The 19,144-nt window shown below is 49.0% G+C and overlaps 1 protein-coding gene across 1 annotated transcript; it reads right to left on the bottom strand.

The window, feature by feature from the left end:
• Positions 1 to 15,471: 15,471 nt before the first annotated feature.
• LOC128949384 (olfactory receptor 14J1-like) lies at positions 15,472 to 16,053 on the bottom strand (the record flags this gene model as incomplete). Its single annotated transcript, XM_054294246.1, has 1 exon — positions 15,472 to 16,053. A coding segment is annotated over one exon (582 nt), but the record flags the coding sequence as incomplete, so codon positions are not given.
• Between the last annotated feature and the right edge of the window lie 3,091 nt (positions 16,054 to 19,144).

Below are 19,144 nucleotides of genomic sequence, written 5' to 3'. Positions count from 1 at the left end.
AAATTGTCATACAATGGAACCCCTAAACTTGACCCTGATTCCTTTGGCAATAGAAAGAAAGCAGGTTTGATGACACCTATAGTGCAGCTTCCCATCCAGTCTCCTGGAAGAGTAGTATAGGCTGTGTTGCCACAAATCCAAAATAGATGATCGGGGACTTTCCAAAAGATGTCTCGGACTTCCCAAGGGTATTCTCAATATTTACAGATTTTTCTTATTCCCCAAAAGGGGTTTACCCCTTTTTCTGCACATTAGTGCAGCCTATAGCCTTCAGGATAAATGCAGCCCTTTTCCTTTTTCCCAGTGGACCATTATTGATTTGGCCCTTGGGGAATCCATCTAGCATTTAAGTCTTCAATCTTTAGATACCTCTTGCATGCCATCTTTCCCACTGGGCTATTATATCTCTTCCCTGCCCTTATTATGCATTCTTCCCCAATTACTTTAGATTTTAATTCCCATTGTTCTTTCCTTCTTTGTCCTAAAATGTGAGGTTAAAAACAAAACCAAGTTTTTCCTACAGGGCATTCTCCAAGTAAGCATTGCCTCAATGAGGCAGTGCTTCTCGCAATCCAATAGACTTTCCCGTCCTCTTGACAGGTAAATAACTGGGAGTAGTTAAAAAATAAGGATTTACATTGGTGTAAAGCCTTATCAGTGACCCAAGGTTCTCCCCATCGTGTAGGGGGTGATAGTACATGGATTTTCCTTACTCCCTATACTTTCCATAAACAGGAATAACACCAGTCCTCCCAAGAGTCCAGTATGAACCATTGCCATGATCTCACCCGGCCTTGCCTCTTAGGATTGGGGAACTTTCTCCCTTCTCTTTCCTCCCACTTTCTATCAATTTAATAGCTCCTGAGGAATGTTCTGTAGGAGAGTAGGTTTGAAACCCCCAGGGTTTTCCTTGGAGAAAAATAGATTATTAGAACTCTATTGAACCTTTTGAACTTAACTATCATACTAACATTTAATTCTTATAACTCTTCAGCTTGTAACCTTGAACAGTTTAAAAGAGATGGAGGAACCCATTCTCTATATTCAAGATAATATATGAAATCTTTACACCAAACAGTTAACAAAATGTTCACTCTAATCTCTAATCCAATAATAGCATAATATACTCCAAAACAAATGAAGGCTCCAACACAAACTAAAAATTCTACATTCATAAGTCAACAACAAAAACAATAAATAATGATGACTTGAATAAAAACTATAACAATTTTAATCTATTAGTCTCTTGTACTTTTATCAGTCTTTCTAAGCAACCTTTGGTCTCTTTCTAAAGGTAACTTTGAGATTGTCCGAGTTCAGGATTGCAACCCATGTGGAAGCGTCTGTAGCTGGTGCTGTTGGATCCAGTCTGCTGTTTGGGGGGGGGGTGGTACCGGTCCTTTGACTGGAGTGATGTGAGTCCAGCCTCTTTGTTGTGTCCTTCCTGCAGTGTGTGTCATGAGTAATACCTGGAAGGATCCTTCAAATTTTGGAGTTAATAACGTATTGCTCCATGACTTCATTAGTACCCAGTCTCCCGGACTTATTTGGTGCACATCTGTATCAAGGGGGGAAGTTTGGGGAAGATTTCCTCTTTTTCTCAGACTCTCTAGGGTCTTTCTAATGGTTTCTATTTACTTTCAGGTAGCGGTTTCCCCTTCTAAATAGTCCCCACTACTATATGGAGTCATTAAAAATGGGAGTGCAAGCATCATTTCATAGGGCGGAAACCCTATATCTGATCAGGGTCCTGTCGTGGTCCTTAAAAGGGCAAGGGGTAGACATTTGAGCCAGTTCATCTACGCTTCTGCAAATAATTTTGTTAATATATTTGTGAGGGTTTTATTCATTCTTTCTACCCTCCCAGAGCTCTGGGGATGCCATGGGGTATGTAATCTCCGTTTTATTCCTAAAGCCTCAATTATTTTATGTAATGCTTGTGCGATAAAGTGTGGTCCCCTATCTGAATCAATATTGTTCACCAACCCGTATCGGGGATTGATGTTGGAATTCTAAGATAATCTTGGCTACTATTTCCACTTTTCCGGTCTCTTTTCTAGTTGGAAAGGCTTCTACCCAATGAGTAAGGTGGTCAACTATTACTAATAAGTGTTTGCAACTCTTTACAGGGGGCATTTCAGTAAAGTCTGAGTGTTTTGGAATAGTCTTTGGGCTAGTTCTCTTCCCCCTCGTATGGTCTGCCTCATCACTTTTTGATTTAGTTTTTGGCAAATTAACCATCCCTCAGTTACTGCTTTTGCTGCCTCATGTATTCCGATTCATAAGTTTTCTCTTAAATAGTGATCACATAACCCTTGGACTCCCCAAATTGGTTAATTCCTGTATCTCTGTTAACATTTTCTGGGCTAGGGCTTTATTTAAAAGTTTACGCCAATCTGGTATCAACCACTCCCCTTGGTTCCCCCGATGCATTTTTAATTCTTTTATTGCTTTTAGTTCTTTCTCACTGAATACTAGTTTTCCTTTCCTTTCTTCGCCTAACACTTTGTTTAACCTGAGCAATTTCACTGGCTCCCCTGGGTCTAATGCTGCCTCCTTAGCCACTTGGTCAGCTAACTGATTCCCTTTTTCCTCGATGGTATCCCCTTGCTGATGTCCCTTAACATGTACCACTGCGATCTCTGCAGGTTTAGGTAGAGATTCTAATATTGATCTTATCAGTTCTGTGTGCACTAAGTTTTTTTCCTTTGGAGTTCAGATACCCACATTCCTCCCAAATCTTTCCAAATGTATGAACGATCCCAAAGGCGTACCGTGAGTCAGTGTAAACTGTCCCTTGGCCCCCTTCCAATAAGTCAAGTCCCCTCTTTAAGGCATAGATTTCACAACACTGAGCTGATCAATTAGAAGGCAGTTTGCCCTTCTCGGTAATTCTCATGTCTTCCTTTTCTGTAGTTTCAATTATTGCATATCCAGACATCTTTTTTCCTTCCACTACTCTCGAAGACCCATCAGTAAATAATTTTATTCCATAAGGTAGAGGTATCTTTTCTAGATCTTCCCTAACTTTTGTCTGAAAGTCCACTAGTTCCAAGCAGTTATGCTCGAGTTCTAATAATGGCTCTCCAGAGAGAAAGTGCCCTGGATTTAGAGTTTTAGAGGTTTCCAGCTCTAGGTTATCAGTATCTATTAAGATTATTTCATATTTTAATACTCTGGAGTCAGTAAGCCACTTCTGGGCTCTTTGGCCTTAAAATTGTTTTTAGGTCATGTGGTGTATGGATTCTTATTTTACATCGCAGGGTCAGTTTTTGAGTCTCTTCAATTAAGGTGGTTGCTGCAGCAACTGCTTGAATACAGGCGAGCCACCTCCTAGCTACCTGGTCTAGCAGTTTGGAGATGTAAGCTATTGGTTTCTTACACCCTCCCCACTCTTGGGCTACCACCCCATATGCAATTCCTTTTTCGGTATTTACAAATAGGTCAAATTCTTTTTCCAGATTGGGCAAACTTAGGACAGGTGCTGAGGATTGTTTATCTTTCAAATTATTTAGTTTTTTGTCATCCTCATTTCTCCATTCTATGGTGTCAGCGTTTACTAATTTGTCATATAAAAATTTTACACTTTGGGTATATTGGTCTAACCCTACCTTACAGTACCGAAATAAGCCTAATAGTTTTCTGACATCTCTCTTAGTTTTTGGTGCTGGTATGGATAGTATGCCTGAAATTCTTTCAGGACTTAATTTTTTATATCCTTTCCCAATTATGTGTCCCAGATAAGTAACTTCTGCTTCCACAAATGGCAATTTATTCTGAGATACAGAACTTCACAGGAGCAAGATACCTTGCCACATGGAACCAATGGTAAATGGAAATACTGTGGATCCAAGGAGACCATGGAGATGCTGTGGAATCTCGTGGAGCCACGGGGCCATTGTGACACTGTGGGGCTCCATGGAGCCAATTATTCATGGTGACCCAGCAGGGTTGCTTGTGACCAGTTGTCCATTGTGACCCTGCAGATCCAAGAGACCAGGGTGACAGTCTGGCAGTTGATGGAACCAAGGGGCTGTTGTGACACACCAAGGCCTCGTGGAATCAAGGAGAGCATTGTGGCAGTGCAGAACCAAGGAGGCCATTTTGACAGTACAGAACCCAATGGAACCAAGGGTCCATTGTTCTACAGCAGGGCCTCATGGAGCCAAGGAGCCATTGTGAAACTGTGGGGCATAATGGAGTCAAGGATAGAACTGATACTGAAACCCTCTGGATAGAAACTTCTGAACAGAGTTTTGAGTATTTGAAAGCAGGTATTCTTTATTACAGCATGGTGGTCACTTGGGCCATCCTTCCTCCATTGGAGTGCATTAAGCACTGAATGATCAGAGTTTTTATCACACACATTCATTCTGTATTGATGAGCCATCCCCACTTCCTTTGAGTTTATTTGACATAGTTGCACCCCTTATCACAAATCCTTTCATGGTTCTTTGGGTTTTGTCTTCAACATCCAGTGCCCTTTTTAGGTGGCTCTTCCTTGACCCCTCCTTCTGAGTAATGGCAATATTATTATTTTGCATAACTTCTGTTGTGTTAGCCTTGCAGAGCTGTGCTGGCATCCTGCTTGTACTGTGTGTGACTTCTGTTTGCCAGAGGTGCATCCTCAATCAGTTTCTCCAAGGCTGAGCTGTTCTGTTCTACTGTCCTTGACAAGAGTAAATCTTGTTCTGGTCTCCTGTCCTTGTCTCAGTGCTCGCCCCGCATGAGGCGTCTGCAACCCCCTCCAACCTATGGGCCTGGGGTGGGTAAGTGTTCCTGGGGAACAGGGATGGGACAGCTGGGCTGGACTGACCCAAGGGATGTTCCATTCCATGTCACACCATGATCAGTAATCAACTAGAGGGGGGGCGAGGGGGACAAGGGGATTAGGAGATTAATTTCTTTTTTCAGATATTTTTCTTTCAAAACAGCACCTACACATACAGAATCCTCTCCTGCCAGAAGTTGGTTAAACATTTTCTGCTGATAGGAGATATCCTGTGAATTTGATTTTTTTCTATTTGTGGCTTTTTCTTTTTGTGGTTGGTTTGTTTGTGGGGATTTTGTGTTGTTGTGGGTGGGTCTTGCTTTGGTTTTTTTTGATTTGGTTTGGGGTTTTTATTTTTTGTTTGGGTATGGGTTTTTCCCTATTGAACTGACTTTCTTCTGATGCATAAGTTTTTTCTGCCCTTTATTGTGGCTTGCTTGGCACCTGATGGCAAGACAAATTTACCCAACTCAGTCACCTTGCCCAATTACAGTTTGCAGTCACCATTAACGAGATGAGTTCAGTCACAGACTCCCTGCAATCTGGCAGCATTCATAAAGGAATTGAAAGTACCTTTCATGCCATTTTAGAGACGCTAGAAATGTTCCACAGTGGTAGCCAAGTGCTGGTCACTGAGGGATGTCACCAGGGTGTGGCTGCCAAGAGGACTCTGTACCATGGATGACATTTGACCCTCATTGTTCAGCCAAATTCCCACCCAGCCCATGTTCCACTCCTTCAGCCCAGCCCTCTCCAGTCTGGCTCTGAGGAGGCCACAGCAGACCCTGTCCCAGGTCTGGCTGAAGTCTGGGCACACAACATCCCCTTTTGTTCCCTCCCACGTGGGTTCTGCAGTCCCTGCCCTGTCCTGCTAGTGCCTGGAATGGCTGCAGGAGGATTTGCCACATCCCCTTCCCTGCTGAGCCTGAGCAGGCTGTGACTCTCCCAGTCCCCCTTCCTGCCCTGTTTGCAGACTAGTTCCATGTCTGCCCTTCCCAAGTGCCCAGGACCCTCTGGTATTACAGTGACCTGATGAGGTCTCCAGGGTGAGAGAAGGACGAGATTCTTGTTTCATGATCAGATGGCTGGATTTATTGATATATGATGTATAATACATTATAACTTTGCTAAAAAGAATAAGGAGAGAAGTTGCAGAGGCTGCTAAGCTAAGAATAGAATTGAAAAGAATCTAAAAACAAGAGAGTTCTCTGTCACTGTGTTCCAGAGAGCTTGCCCTGTGATTGGCCCTTAATTGTACACATGGAACATGAACGAATCACAGGTGCATCCTATTGCATTTCACAGCAGCTGATAATCATTGTTTACATTCTCTTTCTGGGGCCTCAGCTTCCCAGAAGATGAACAAGTCCCAAAGAAAGGATTTCCATGAAAAAATGTCTGCGACATCTCACCTTTCTAAATTGTATAAATTAAAAGGAAAAATGCTGATGTAAAATGAACAGGAAATTTCTTCACCTGTAAAATATACAATACTTACAAATCACTAAAGCAATCCTACAATCTAAGAGAATGCAAAAAAACAATGCAAAGAAAATTCAAGTCCAAGCAGATGAGTTTCAGGAACAGTCCATGAGCTGAAGCTGTTTCTCTTGGAATATCTGAGAGTCCTTTTTTGTCCTGAAAGAGACTTCTGCAAAAGTCCCATCAATAGTTATCACAAACCATTGACAGTCTTACAACAATTTCAAACAATTTCAAACAATTTGAACAATTTTGGAATGTCCCTTTCTGGCCCTTCAATGCTTCAGTGCTTCAGAGCTGCTGCCCGCTATTTTCAATCTTTTTATTTAATTTTAATTTTTTTTTTTTTGATCAAAAAGGAAAAGAGCAGCAGCCGAGCAGAGCAGTGCCAGAGAAGGAAAGGCCCGGGGGGCCCTGGCCCACGATGGACCAGGAAACCCAAAACTGGCCCACAAAGGGGGGCCAGGACCGGTAGGAGAAACCACAACCCCCAGAAACATCAGGAGGCCATGCAGTTGCCCTGGCCCAGAAACTTCCTGAGCCCAACAGGCCAGGCCAAACCCATGACACAGGCTCTGCATTCCCACAGGCCTGCACCCCGCTGCCAGTACAATGGCAGCACGGGTGGGGACACGCTTCCTTTTCCCAAAACCACTGAGGCATGCCAGCAGCGAGGGAACAGAAGCCTTCCCCAGAAATCCCATCTGGGGTCTGGAGATGTTTGTTCCCCACTGCAAACCAGCTATGGTCTCCTCCATCTGTGCCCTCTTCCCCTGCAATGCAAATGCATCAGGTGTGTCTCCCATCCGCCCCATGGCATCACCCCCACCCCCTGCGGGCTGGAGACCAAAGGTAGAACTCTCGGGATGCACCTGCCCCCCGCTGCTGGGGCGCAAGAGAGGCGGCAGAGATGGCAGCCTCCATGGGACAATTCCCGACAAAACACCCCCCAGCCCACCGAGAATGCTGATCTTGAATGCAGGCAGGCACACTGCCCCCACAGTCAGCTGGCGAGCACCCCCCGCTCCACGGAAGGAGAGACCAGCCGCTGGGCCCGCTGCTACAGAGGCAACCGGTCCGGGATGGTCCGAGCTCGAACAAACAGCCGGTTCCAGGGCAGCCTCTGACGCAGACACGGAGGACAGAGTCTCCGACAGCGGCAGAACTGCTGGGGTGGCCGGTGCAAGCGGCGGGGAGGCCAAGGAGGCTGGAGAGGATTCCTCCTCCGCTGAGCTGGAAACTGCAGACGCGTCTTCGTCGCCTAGCAACAATGGCTCAGCTGCAGGAAACCTTGGGGATGCGCGGGAACATGCTGCTGCTTTGTCCCTTGGCTCTGAAAGCGGCTGCAGGCATGGCACGGGGTCGCCGCCATCTTCTGCCGCTGACTCTGAAGTCAGCCGCCAAGATGCAGTCGCCGGTGGAACGCACACGGACAGCAGCGAAACAGCCGGGAGGGGCGGCGGTGAAACAGCCACGGGCAGCGCCGGAGCAGCCGGAAGAAGCGGTGGCGGATGATCACTGTTGCTTGGCAACATCGGCGCAAACAGGGAAGCCAGCAGAGGCGGAGACAGGATCACCCGGGAAGGCGGCGCCAAGTCTGTGTTTTTGTCGAGGGCGTCTCCTAGCCACATAGATGCATGCGCTGGAAGCGCTGTTTCTGAATTCTCAGACGCAGGCGGGTAAGCCGGTGAACCCGTGGGCGGGACCGCCCGGAGAGGCGGCCGCAGTGCTGGCAGGGGTGGGGGTCTCGGGGACCAGTACCACCCCCATCTCTGAGCGGGGTGGGGCCCAAGAGGCCGGCAGAGGTGGAGGCAGGGCAGGTCTTGGAGGCGGCTGCGGCGCTGGCTTGAGCGGCGCCACCCCCTCCCATCCCGCCGACAAGGGAGAAGGTGGGGGAAGAGACAGCTCCATCTGCGCAGGCTCCGGAGAAAGAGTAAAATAAACTTCTTCGCACAGCAAAGCTTCACCCCCCCCACCGCAAAGCAGTGGGGGCTGGAAAGCAGAATCTCATCCCCCACCGGGTCTTCTCCCGCTGGGGACGGGGGGAACGGAGCAAGCCCATAGCAGTTAGAAATCCATGGAAAAACAGCTGCTCTCCGTTTCAAAACTGGGAAGAGCTTTCTAAATGCTGGGTAGACAGGAGGGAAGTCGCACCCCTGACCCCGAACGAATCGGAAAATGGAGTCCATGCACTCCCACACGAAAACATCCAAGGCATATAGCACATCAGCAAAGAACCCAAAAAGCTTTGCCCATCGAAAGAACTCATAGAGATCTGTTGCTGATAGGAAAAGTCCATCCTCTGCACTCCATTTTTGCCAGAGGGCAATAAGATTCTCCTCTGAAGGAGAGAAACGAACCTCTTCCTCCAAGGAGTGTGTCCCCCATATGAACAGCCACAAACTACGCAAGGCTGAATCCTCAGGGATAGAAAAGGCAACAGTACCTTTTGAAAGAGTCCAGCATGCTCTGGCCAGCTCCACGGTTCTGCTGCTCTTTTCTAACATTGTCCTGAAGGTTTTCCAGAAGAAGGTTCACTTGTGGTCAGCCTTGGCTGAGAACTCTGTCCAAATCAGGATCTTCAGTTCTTCAGCTCCTGGCTTGAATCCACTTCTGTGATCACTTCTAAAGCAACCATCAAATGCTACACATACAGGATTTTACCCAGTGCAGCAATTTGCTCCTCTGGTCTTATCAAATTAATTTTTGCTCTGACATGAGGGGTCACCAGATATTGAAGTGACTTGAGAGGGTTCCTCAGGATGAGAGGGTGAGAGAGATGGACGAGAATCTTGCTTCATGATCAGAAGGCTGGATTTATTAATATATGATATATAATACTTTATGACTATACTAATAAGAATAGAGAGAGAAGTTGCAGAAGCTGCTAAGCTAAGAATAGAATAGGAATCTACAAACAAGTTTCTGTGTCCAGACAGAAAGCAGGACAATCTCTCCTGTGAGTGGTCAGTAAATCCAAACACTCACAGAAGACCAATCACAGATGCATCTGTTACATTCCACAACAGCAGATAATAATTGCTTACATTTTTTTTCTGAGGCCTCAGCTTCCCAGAAAGGACAAATCCTAAAAGAAAGGATTTTTATGAAAAGATGTCTGTGACAATCTGCCTCCTGCCTGCCTCTGCCTGCCCACACAAAGCCTGGGGCTAATACCAAAAGGGTTCATTCCAATTTCATGCCTTTGAACATTCAGCACAGGAACCAGGCAGGCTTCCCAGCAAGGATGGTTGAAAGAGAAGAAGAAGACATATGGCTCATGGGTGCAGGGACAGAGAATCTGGGAACTTGGGATGGGTTTAATGGAAACAGGTAAATTGTAATTCACATTTAGCGACTGTGTATGAGCAACACAATGGTAGAATTACATGTCCATGTAAGGTTAGCAGTTATCCCATGTTGGGCCTCAGGCCTGAAGAAATGATCCCCTCTGAAATAGCAAATGAGTGTTAAGGAGGCTTAATCTGATATTTTGGACATTTGGTGACACAGAGGCTGACAGAACCAAGGACTCAGCTGTGACACTGTGGAACCCCATGGAAAAAAGTGTCCATTGTGATGCATTGGAACCCCATGGAACCAAAAGTCCATTGTATCAGAGCAAGGCCTTGTGGAACCAAGGAGACCATTGCTGACATTGTGGAAGCTCCTGGAGCCATGGGGTCATTGTGACAGTGTGGGGCTGCATGGAACCAATGGTCCATTGGGACACTGCAGAACCTTCCAGATTTAAGGAGATCATGTTATGCTCTGGAACCTCATGGAACAATGGATCCCTGGTGACACTGCAGTGCTCAGACCATTGTTGACAGTGTGAAAGCTCCTGGAACCAAAAGTCCATTGTGACACAGCAAGGCCTTCTGGAACCAAGAGTCCCTTGTGGCTCTGTGGGGCTTCCCAGCGCCAAGGAGACCATTTGGACACTGTGGGACCTCATGGAACCACCTGGAACTGTGACAAAGTGGGGCCACATGGAGCCAAGGGGCCACTGAGACACTGAGGAACCTCATGGAATCAAAGGTCCATTGTTCCACTGAGGGGTCCTGTGGAACCAAAGGGACCATGGTGAAACCATCGTGCTCCTTGGAACCAAGGGACCATTCTGGTTCTGCTTTGCCTCATGGAGCCAAGAGGCCTCCACGACACTGCAGTGCCTCGTGGAACTAAGGCAGCCTTGTGACATTGCAGGACCCTTGGAACCAAGGGTCCATTGGGAGGTTGCGGGCCCTCATGGAACCATGGAGACCGATCTGATCATTTGGAACCCATTTGAACCAAGGGGCCATTGTGACACCTCTGGGCCTCATGGAATCAAGGGAACCAGAGCGACACTGTGGGGCTCCATGGGACAAAGGGGCCATTCTGACACTGTGGAACCAAGGAGACCATTGCTCTGCTGCAGGACATCATGGAACCATGGAGGCCATTTTTACGCTTTGAGGCCTTGTGAAACCAGAGGGCCATTGTGGCACTTTGTGTCCGTATGAAACCAAGGAGTCCATTGTGTCACTATGAGGCCCTGTTGGGCCAAAGGGCCATTGTGGCACTGTGTGGCACCATGGAAGCAAGGGACCATTGTGACACTACAGGGCCCCATGGAACTAAGGACTCATTGAACAATGTAGAACTCATGGAACCAGAGGTCCATTGTGACTTTGCAGGGCCTCATGGAACTAAGAGGAGGGACAATTGTGACACTGTGGGGCCCAATGGAAGCAAGGGGCCAGTGTGACACAGCTGGGCCTCATGCAGCCAAGGGGCCACTGGGATCCTGGGGAGCCCAAAAGAACCAAGAGGCCATTTTCACACTCTGCAGCTGTGGAGACCCTGAGAGGCATGCCCTGTGTTAGAGAGACACAAGAAGCTTCCCTCAAAAGCTGTGCGACCCCATTGGCTCCTTCCCCTTGTTCTGTGTCCCTCAGCCACTCCCTCCCCATTCCCCCATTGGCCCCATCTTTGTACTGCCCCCATGGCACTGATCAACCCCTTCCTTTGGAGATACAGAAACCTGGACTCCTCTCAGGAGTCCTGCCTTGTGACCCTGAACATCTCACCGCACGGCTGAATTAAACATCTGTGGATTCCATGCAAAGGCCCTTTTTGCTTCCCTACCCTGGGCTTTATTAGCTGCTATTCCGGCTGCACCGATGGCCCATTATGGCAGCGTGGATCCAAGGACACCATGGAGACACTGTGGGACCTCATGGATCCAGGGGGCCATTGTGACACTGAAGAACTTCATGGAACCCAGGGTCCATTGTGACACAGCAGGGCCTCATTGGAACAAAGAAACTGTTGCTGACAGTACAGAAACTCATGGAACCAAGGGGCTGTGTTGACACAGCAGAGCCACATGGAACCCAGGAGACCACTGACATTTAGGGACCTCGTGGAGCCAGGATCCATTGTGACACTGCAGAAACAAGGAGGCCATTGTTGATGCTATGGAAGCTCATGGAACCAAGTAGCCATTGTGACACTCCAGGGCCTCGTTGAACCAGGCAGACCATGGTGACACCACAGAACCTCATGACACTGAGGGGTTATTGTGACACAGGAGGGCCCATGGAGCCAATTGTCCATTGTGCCAATGTGGATTTGAGGAGACCATAGTTACAGAATGTAAGCTTATGGAACCATGGGTCTATTGTGACAAAACAAGGCCCTGTGGAACCAAGGAGACCATTGTGACATCATGGAACCTTGTGGAACCAAGGAGACCATTGTGACATCATGGAACCTCATGGAAGCAAGGGTCCATTGTTAGAGTCCAGAACCACGGAGACCATTGTGACAGTACAGAACCTCAAAGGACAAGATTCCATTGTTATGCAGTGGGGCTTAATGGAACCAAGGAAGCACTGTGACACAGCATGGCCACATGGAACCAATGGTCCATGGAGATACTGCAGATCCAAAGAGACCATGGTGATGCTGTGGAACCTCGTGGAGCCACGGGGCCATTGTGACACTGTGGGGCTCCATGGAGCCAATTATTCATGGTGACACAGCAGGGATGCTTGTGACCACTTGTCCATTGTGACCCTGCAGATCCAAGAGACCAGGGTGACACTCTGGCAGTTGATGGAACCAAGGGGCTGTTGTGACACACCAAGGCCTTGTGGAACCAAGGAGAGCATTGTGGCAGTGCAGAACCAAGGAGGCCATTTTGACAGTACGGAACCCAATGGAACCAAGGGTCCATTGTTCTACAGCAGGGCCTCATGGAACCAAGAAGCCATTGTGAAGCTGTGGGGCACAATGGAGTCAAGGACACCACTGATACTGAAATCCACTGGATAGAAACTTCTGAACAGAGTTTTGATATTTGAAAGCAGGTATTCTTTATTACAGCATGGTGGTCACTTGGGCCATCCTTCCTCCATTGGAGTGCATTAGGCATTGAATGATCAGAGTTTTTATCACACACATTCATTCTGTATTGATGAGCTATCCCCACTTCCTTTGAGTTTATTTGACATAGTTGCACCCCTTATCACAAATCCTTTCATGGTTCTTTGGGTTTTGTCTTCAACATCCAGTGCCCTTTTTAGGTGGCTCTTCCTTGACTCCTCCTTTGAGTAATGGCAATATTATTATTTTGCATAACTTCTGTTGTGTTAGCCTTGCAGAGCTGTGCTGGCATCCTGCTTGTATTGTGTGTGACTTCTGTTTGCCAGAGGTGCATCCTCAATCAGTTTCTCCAAGGCTGAGCTGTTCTGTTCTACTGTCCTTGACAAGAGTAAATCTTGTTCTGGTCTCCTGTCCTTGTCTCAGTGCTCGCCCCGCATGAGGCGTCTGCAACCCCCTCCAACCTATGGGCCTGGGGTGGGTAAATGTTCCTGGGGAACAGGGATGGGACAGCTGGGCTGGACTGACCCAAGGGATGTTCCATTCCATGTCACACCATGATCAGTAATCAAATCGGGGGGGGGGAGGGGGACGAGGGGATTAGGAGATTAATTTCTTTTTTCAGATATTTTTCTTTCCAAACAGCACCTACACATACAGAATCCTCTCCTGCCAGAAGTTGGTTAAACATTTTCTGCTGATTGGAGATATCCTGTGAATTTGATTTTTTTCTATTTGTGGCTTTTTCTTTTTGTGGTTGGTTTGTTTGTGGGGATTTTGTGTTGTTGTGGGTGGGTCTTGCTTTGGTTTTTTTTGATTGGGTTTGGGGTTTTTATTTTTTGTTTGGGTATGGGTTTTTCCCTATTGAACTGACTTTCTTCTGATGCATAAGTTTTTTCTGCCCTTTATTGTGGCTTGCTTGGCACCTGATGGCAAGACAAATTTACCCAACTCAGTCACCTTGCCCAATTACAGTTTGCAGTCACCATTAACGAGATGAGTTCAGTCACAGACTCCTTTCAATCTGGCAGCATTCATAAAGGAATTGAAAGTACATTTCATGCCATTTTAGAGACGCTAGAAATGTTCCACAGTGGTGGCCAAGGGCTGGCCACTGAGGGATGTCACCAGGGTGTGGCTGCCAAGAGGACTCTGTACCATGGATGACATTTGACCCTCATTGTTCAGCCAAATTCCCACCCAGCCCATGTTCCACTCCTTCAGCCCAGCCCTCTCCAGTCTGGCTCTGAGGATACCACAGCAGACCCTGTCCCAGGCCTGGCTGAAGTCTGGGCACACAACATCCCCTTCTGTTCTCTCCCACGTGGGTTCTGCAGTCCCTGCCCTGTCCTGCCAGTGCCTGGAATGGCTGCAGGAGGATTTGCCACATCCCCTTCCCTGCTGAGCCTGAGCAGGCTGTGACTCTCCCAGTCCCCCTCCCTGCCCTGTTTGCAGACTAGTTCCATGTCTGCCCTTCCCAAGTGCCCAGGACCGTCTGGGATGGCTCTGGCCTTTCCAAGGGTTTTGAGAGAGGTCCCACAGTGACGCTTCCCAGCCTTCTCAACAGCCCTGACACCAAAGGCCTTTTCCACATCCCTCAGTTCCACGTCAGTTCCCAGAACACATTACAGCCCTGTCCATGTCCCTGGGCTGTTTCAGAAGGGAGGCAGCTCTGATTTCTCTACAGACCCTCACTCTATCCAATGTCTCCCTGTGCAGTCCATGGCTGCCCTGAGCATTTTTCCCTGGAGCCTCTCTGCCTGGGATATTTCTCTCTATGCAGTCCTAACCACAACCCAGCAAAGAATTCAGGTGTTTTCCCAGAGGACGTTACTCTCAGAGTGAAGCGGCCTCAAGGCCCTGTTTGTGCCACTGGAATTGTGCCAGCCCTGGGTGCTGCTGATGGTGTTTGTGCTCACTGGGGTTCATCTCCCCTCACACACACACGATGTACTGCTGCGATCTCCTCAGCACAGAGCAAACATGGCCTGCTGGCCTGGTCACTTGGTGTCCCTCCGTGCAGGGACAAACAACGTCCTGCAGATGGGGAGAGGCCAGTGCTGGCAATGGTGGTTGCAGGGGCTGGTGTGGGACAGTTGCCCTGGGGCACCTTCCCAGGCTGTCCCAGAACAGAGACACAGCCCAGGCCCTGCTCTGCTGCTGCCCCAGGTCCATGTCAGGAGCTCTGGCTGTGCCAGGACACTGCTGTGATCCCCCCCTGCACACTCCCCCCCTGCCCCAGGCCCTGGGCTTTGCTGTGCCAGGGCATTCCTGGGGCACATTGCTGACAGAGCTCTGGAGGGGAGCAAAGCCTCCCTGCCCTGCCCTCAGGAGATGCCCTTTGCTGCTGGAGCTGCTGTGCTGGAGCCCAGCTGTGTCCCAGCAGTGCCCATGGCCTGGCCCTGCCTGTGGCCACAGCAGGGACACGCAGCAGGACAGTGACCAAGCTGCCAGAGCGCTCCGGCCTTACAGCCACAGCAGGGCTGGCAAGGACAAGGTGGAGTTGGGCAGAGCAGATGGGGGAAGAGGCGGGGGCATTGTCCCTGGCTGTGCTGCTGCGCTGGGAATCGTTTCCCGCACCTCCGCTCACAGGCACTGCCCGTGCAGAGACAGGAAAGGGCTCAGGAAATGCCTTGGACAGACAAGTCAGGCAGGCACTTGTTTTTATTTAAACACCAAGGGAACAGACCACTTGCAAGTATTTTTATTTCAAAAGAAATGTAGATATTCATGTAAAAAGCTAAGAGTAACAATACAGTATTTTGATAGAAACACTACAAAAATAGAAAAAGTTACCATAGCAAAGAATAGACAAACAGGGAAAAAAAGGCTGAGATTGAAAAGAGTTATATTCTAAAGGCTCTGTAGCAGAAAAGAGAATTTATTGCTTCTGAAGTTGCGGTCACCGGTTTTCCCAAGGCATCCTTGAGCTCCTGGTTCCTCAGGCTGTAGATGACGGGGTTCAGGGCTGTAGGCACCAATGAGTACAGAACTGACACTGCCAGATCTAGGGATGGGGAGGAGATGGAGGGCGGCTTCAGGTAGGCAAAATAGGCAGTGCTGATGAACAGGGAGAGCACAGCCAGGTGAGGGAGGCAGGTGGAAAAGGCTTTGTGCCGTCCCTGCTCAGAGGGAATCCTCAGCACAGCCCTGAAGATCTGCACATAGGAGAAAACAATGAACACAGAACAAGCAAAAAATAGAAGAGCACTTAGCACAAGAAGCCCAAGTTCCCTGAGGTAGGATTTGGAGGAGAGCTTGAGGATCTGGGGCACCTCACAGAAGAACTGGCCCAGGGCATTGCCGTGGCACAGGGGCAGGGAAAATGTATTGGCTGTGTGCAGCACAGCGTGGAGAAAGGAACTGGCCCAGGCAGCTGCTGCCATGTGGGCACAAGCTCTGCTGCCCAGGAGGGTCCCATAGTGCAGGGGTTTGCAGATGGACACATAGCAGTCACAGCACATGATGGTCAGGAGAGAAAACTCTGCTGACATGAAAAAGGCAAAGCAAAACACCTGTGCAGCGCATCCTAAATAGGAGATGGTGCTGGTGTCCCAGAGGGAATTGTGCATGGCTTTGGGGACAGTGGTGCAGATCATGCCCAGGTCACTGAGGGCCAGGTTGAGCAGGAAGAAGAACATGGGCGTGTGCAGGTGGTGGCCGCAGGCTACGGCGCTGATGATGAGGCCGTTGCCCAGGAGGGCAGCCAAGGAGATGCCCAGCAAGAGGCAGAAGTGCAGGAGCTGCAGCTGCCGCGTGTCTGCCAATGCCAGCAGGAGGAAGTGCCTGATGGAGCTGCTGTTGGACATTTGTTCATTCTGGACATTTTGAGCTGTTCAAAGACAACATTGACAATTTGGACAAAGTACCTGGAGTATATCCTATGCTATTTTCTTTCACAGGCACTCAAAATTGCTTCTCTTTCTCTGGGGAAATTTCATTTACCTTTTTTTTTTTTCAGTGTAGCTTTGGGCTACAAAGTAACTGTGTGCTTTTCAGAAGGGACAAAAGTCCTGTTCTTAACATTGCTCTCAGGCTGAACACTGGGGAGGCCAGATGGAAAACAGGGCTCCCTGTGCCCCAGTGCACTCAGACCTGCTGGGCCAACACAGGCGCCCTTTGCTCATTTCCCCTCGCTCTAGTACAGGATGTACCAATTAAAAACTGCTCTTTAAAATAACATGGCTTTTTTTGAAGACTCCAGTTTCAAAATCAATCTCTCCAACTCTTCTCTCTCTCTCTATGAAGCAGGACATGGAGGGAAGCAAAGGATTGGTCTGGCTCTCTGCTGCCTGGAGTTGTGCCTATTGGGAGCTGTTTCTCTTTACCCAAGCCTTGTCCCTACCAATGCTGCCAGAGCCCAGCCCAGCCCTGGGGACTCAGCTCTGCCCTGCAGCCCCCTCCCAGCACAGGGCACTGCCCAGGGGCATCTCCCTGGCAGCAGGGCCTTAAGGGCAGGCCAGACAGAGATGCTGCAAGCCAAGGAGCTGCTGCTGCTGTCTGTAGGGAGAGGAGGCTGAGAAGGCACTTTCTGAGGGTGATCTGAGGCCCATCTGCTGATGCCCAGGGTGACAGTGCCGGAGTCTCAGTGACACAGACACAGCTGACAGCCCCTTTCCCTTCCCTTTAGGAGAAAGCTGAGAGCAGCCCTGGCCATGCAGCACCATCTCCAGAGCAGGAGGAATCGGCCCTGATGGGGGTGGCTCCTTCCACCTCCAACTTCTCCCCTGCAGCGTCCATGGGGAGCTGCCAGGCAGGCTGAGAGCTGCCCCTGGCAGGTGGCACATGCCCTGGGCTGGCCAAGAGCCCTGAGGGCTGCAGGAGCTGCTCTGCAGGACAGCCCTGGGCAGCTCTGGCTGCAGCCTCAGCTTCAGCCCCTGCAGCCGTCCCTGACAGCAGAAGCCGTCCTGCCCTGTCCCTCTGACGGTGCCCAGGGCAGCCCCGCTCTGCAGCACATCCTCCTCCTCCTCCTGCTCCTGTGCCAGAGAGAAACTGGGAGAGTCCTCCTGACACATCCCCCAGGCTGTGGGGTGTGCTGGCTTCAGGAGATCCCTCCAGGAGCACAGGGGACATTGCTCTGCACCCACACACTCACCATGCACAGGGCTGTGAAGATGTTTCCCCAAGTGAAGTCTCAGCTCAATGTCTTCCCAATCCTGATTGCCTTCAGCCTGTCTCTGCCTGGCTCCTGTCCCCTCAGTGCCTGCAGGCAGAGCCCTCAGCCCTGCTGGGCTGGGAGAGGAGCTGGCCCTGGAAAGATCTGTTCCTTTAAAGCTCAGCAGCCCAGACACAGCAGAATGACTTTAATGAGCCCCTCAGGGATTTGGTGTTGTTTACATCAGATCCAGTCCCTCAGAGAGTTTTCAAAAAACTTCTCAAGGATTCAAAGTTAAATTGAAACTCCAAAGTTTCTAAAAGTTTAATAAGTCTCTCTGAGAATGTGTCCCCTGGTTCCAGTTAGAGCAGAACACTGGAAGCAGTGATGACAGCTGGGGACAAACAAGGCCAAGGTGTCTCTGGTGCTCAGCAAAGCTGGATGTGTTTGAGGAATGCCAAGGGCCAAGGCCTGAGCCCCAGCCCCTGGCCAGGCAGATGCTGTCCCTCCCTCCTTGCTCAGGGCTCTTGCCGGGATGGGCACTGGCATGTGGGGATGTGCAATGGCAAGGGCAGGAGCATGGGGCGGCCCCTGCCAGGCTGCTGAGCAGGGACAAGGAGGCAATGAGGCCCCAGGCCTGCAAGGGTCACTTGTCTCCTGCTGCTGGCTTAGTGCTTTCCTTTTTATGGAAAAGAATCCTCTCTCCTTCCCAGGCACCCACTGTGGGAAAACAGGACTCCCATTCTACTAACCGGTATGATTAAGCAGAAGCCATTTATTGTTTACATTATGCACATTTTTATACATTTTAACCCTAATGCATGCACCAATCACACTCTTCTTCATTGGTGCCTCTGCGTTGTCCATGTGTCCTGCACTCACTTCTCAGAGTTTGTGATTGGTTACAGTCCAGGTGGTTCACAGCCTTCTGTTATCGAGTTCTTGTGGTCTTGGTATTCTGTTTCTCAGCCTTTTCATTCTTCATTTAGCACAGTTTATGTCTTAGTAACCTTGATTAATTCCAGATGGCTCTGATAAGAATAACTAAAAGTGGTATGGCTGGTGCACAGTGTGGCCCAAGTTGTTTAGATACATTGCTACAATTTCCCCTTCTTCATCTTGCATCACCCAAATCCTTTTCACTGTTTTTTCTGCCAAGCGGGTCACAAATTTCACTATGCTGGAATAGCACAAAGCAATATAATAATAACTACTAGTAATAACAAAGCTCCCTTTAAGATATCTTTCAATCATCCAGTTATTACCCATTCCTCAAACCATTCATCCAAGCCCAAATCATTCAGAGTCAATTTCTTCATGTTGTCTTGTAGTTGTTTGAGTTTCCTGTGAATGGAAGAGAGCAGGTTCATAAAACACATTCCTTCAAAATTCTCACACCTGTGTCCATGTGCTAACAGCAAAAA

Source organism: Melozone crissalis, unplaced genomic scaffold (assembly GCF_028551555.1).
Source record: "Melozone crissalis strain CALT ecotype California unplaced genomic scaffold, PUWL_Pcris_2 ptg000231l_1, whole genome shotgun sequence".
Lineage (NCBI taxonomy): Eukaryota > Metazoa > Chordata > Aves > Passeriformes > Passerellidae > Melozone > Melozone crissalis.
Note: the sequence above shows the minus strand (reverse complement) of the source record. Positions and strands in the feature narration are given on the sequence as shown.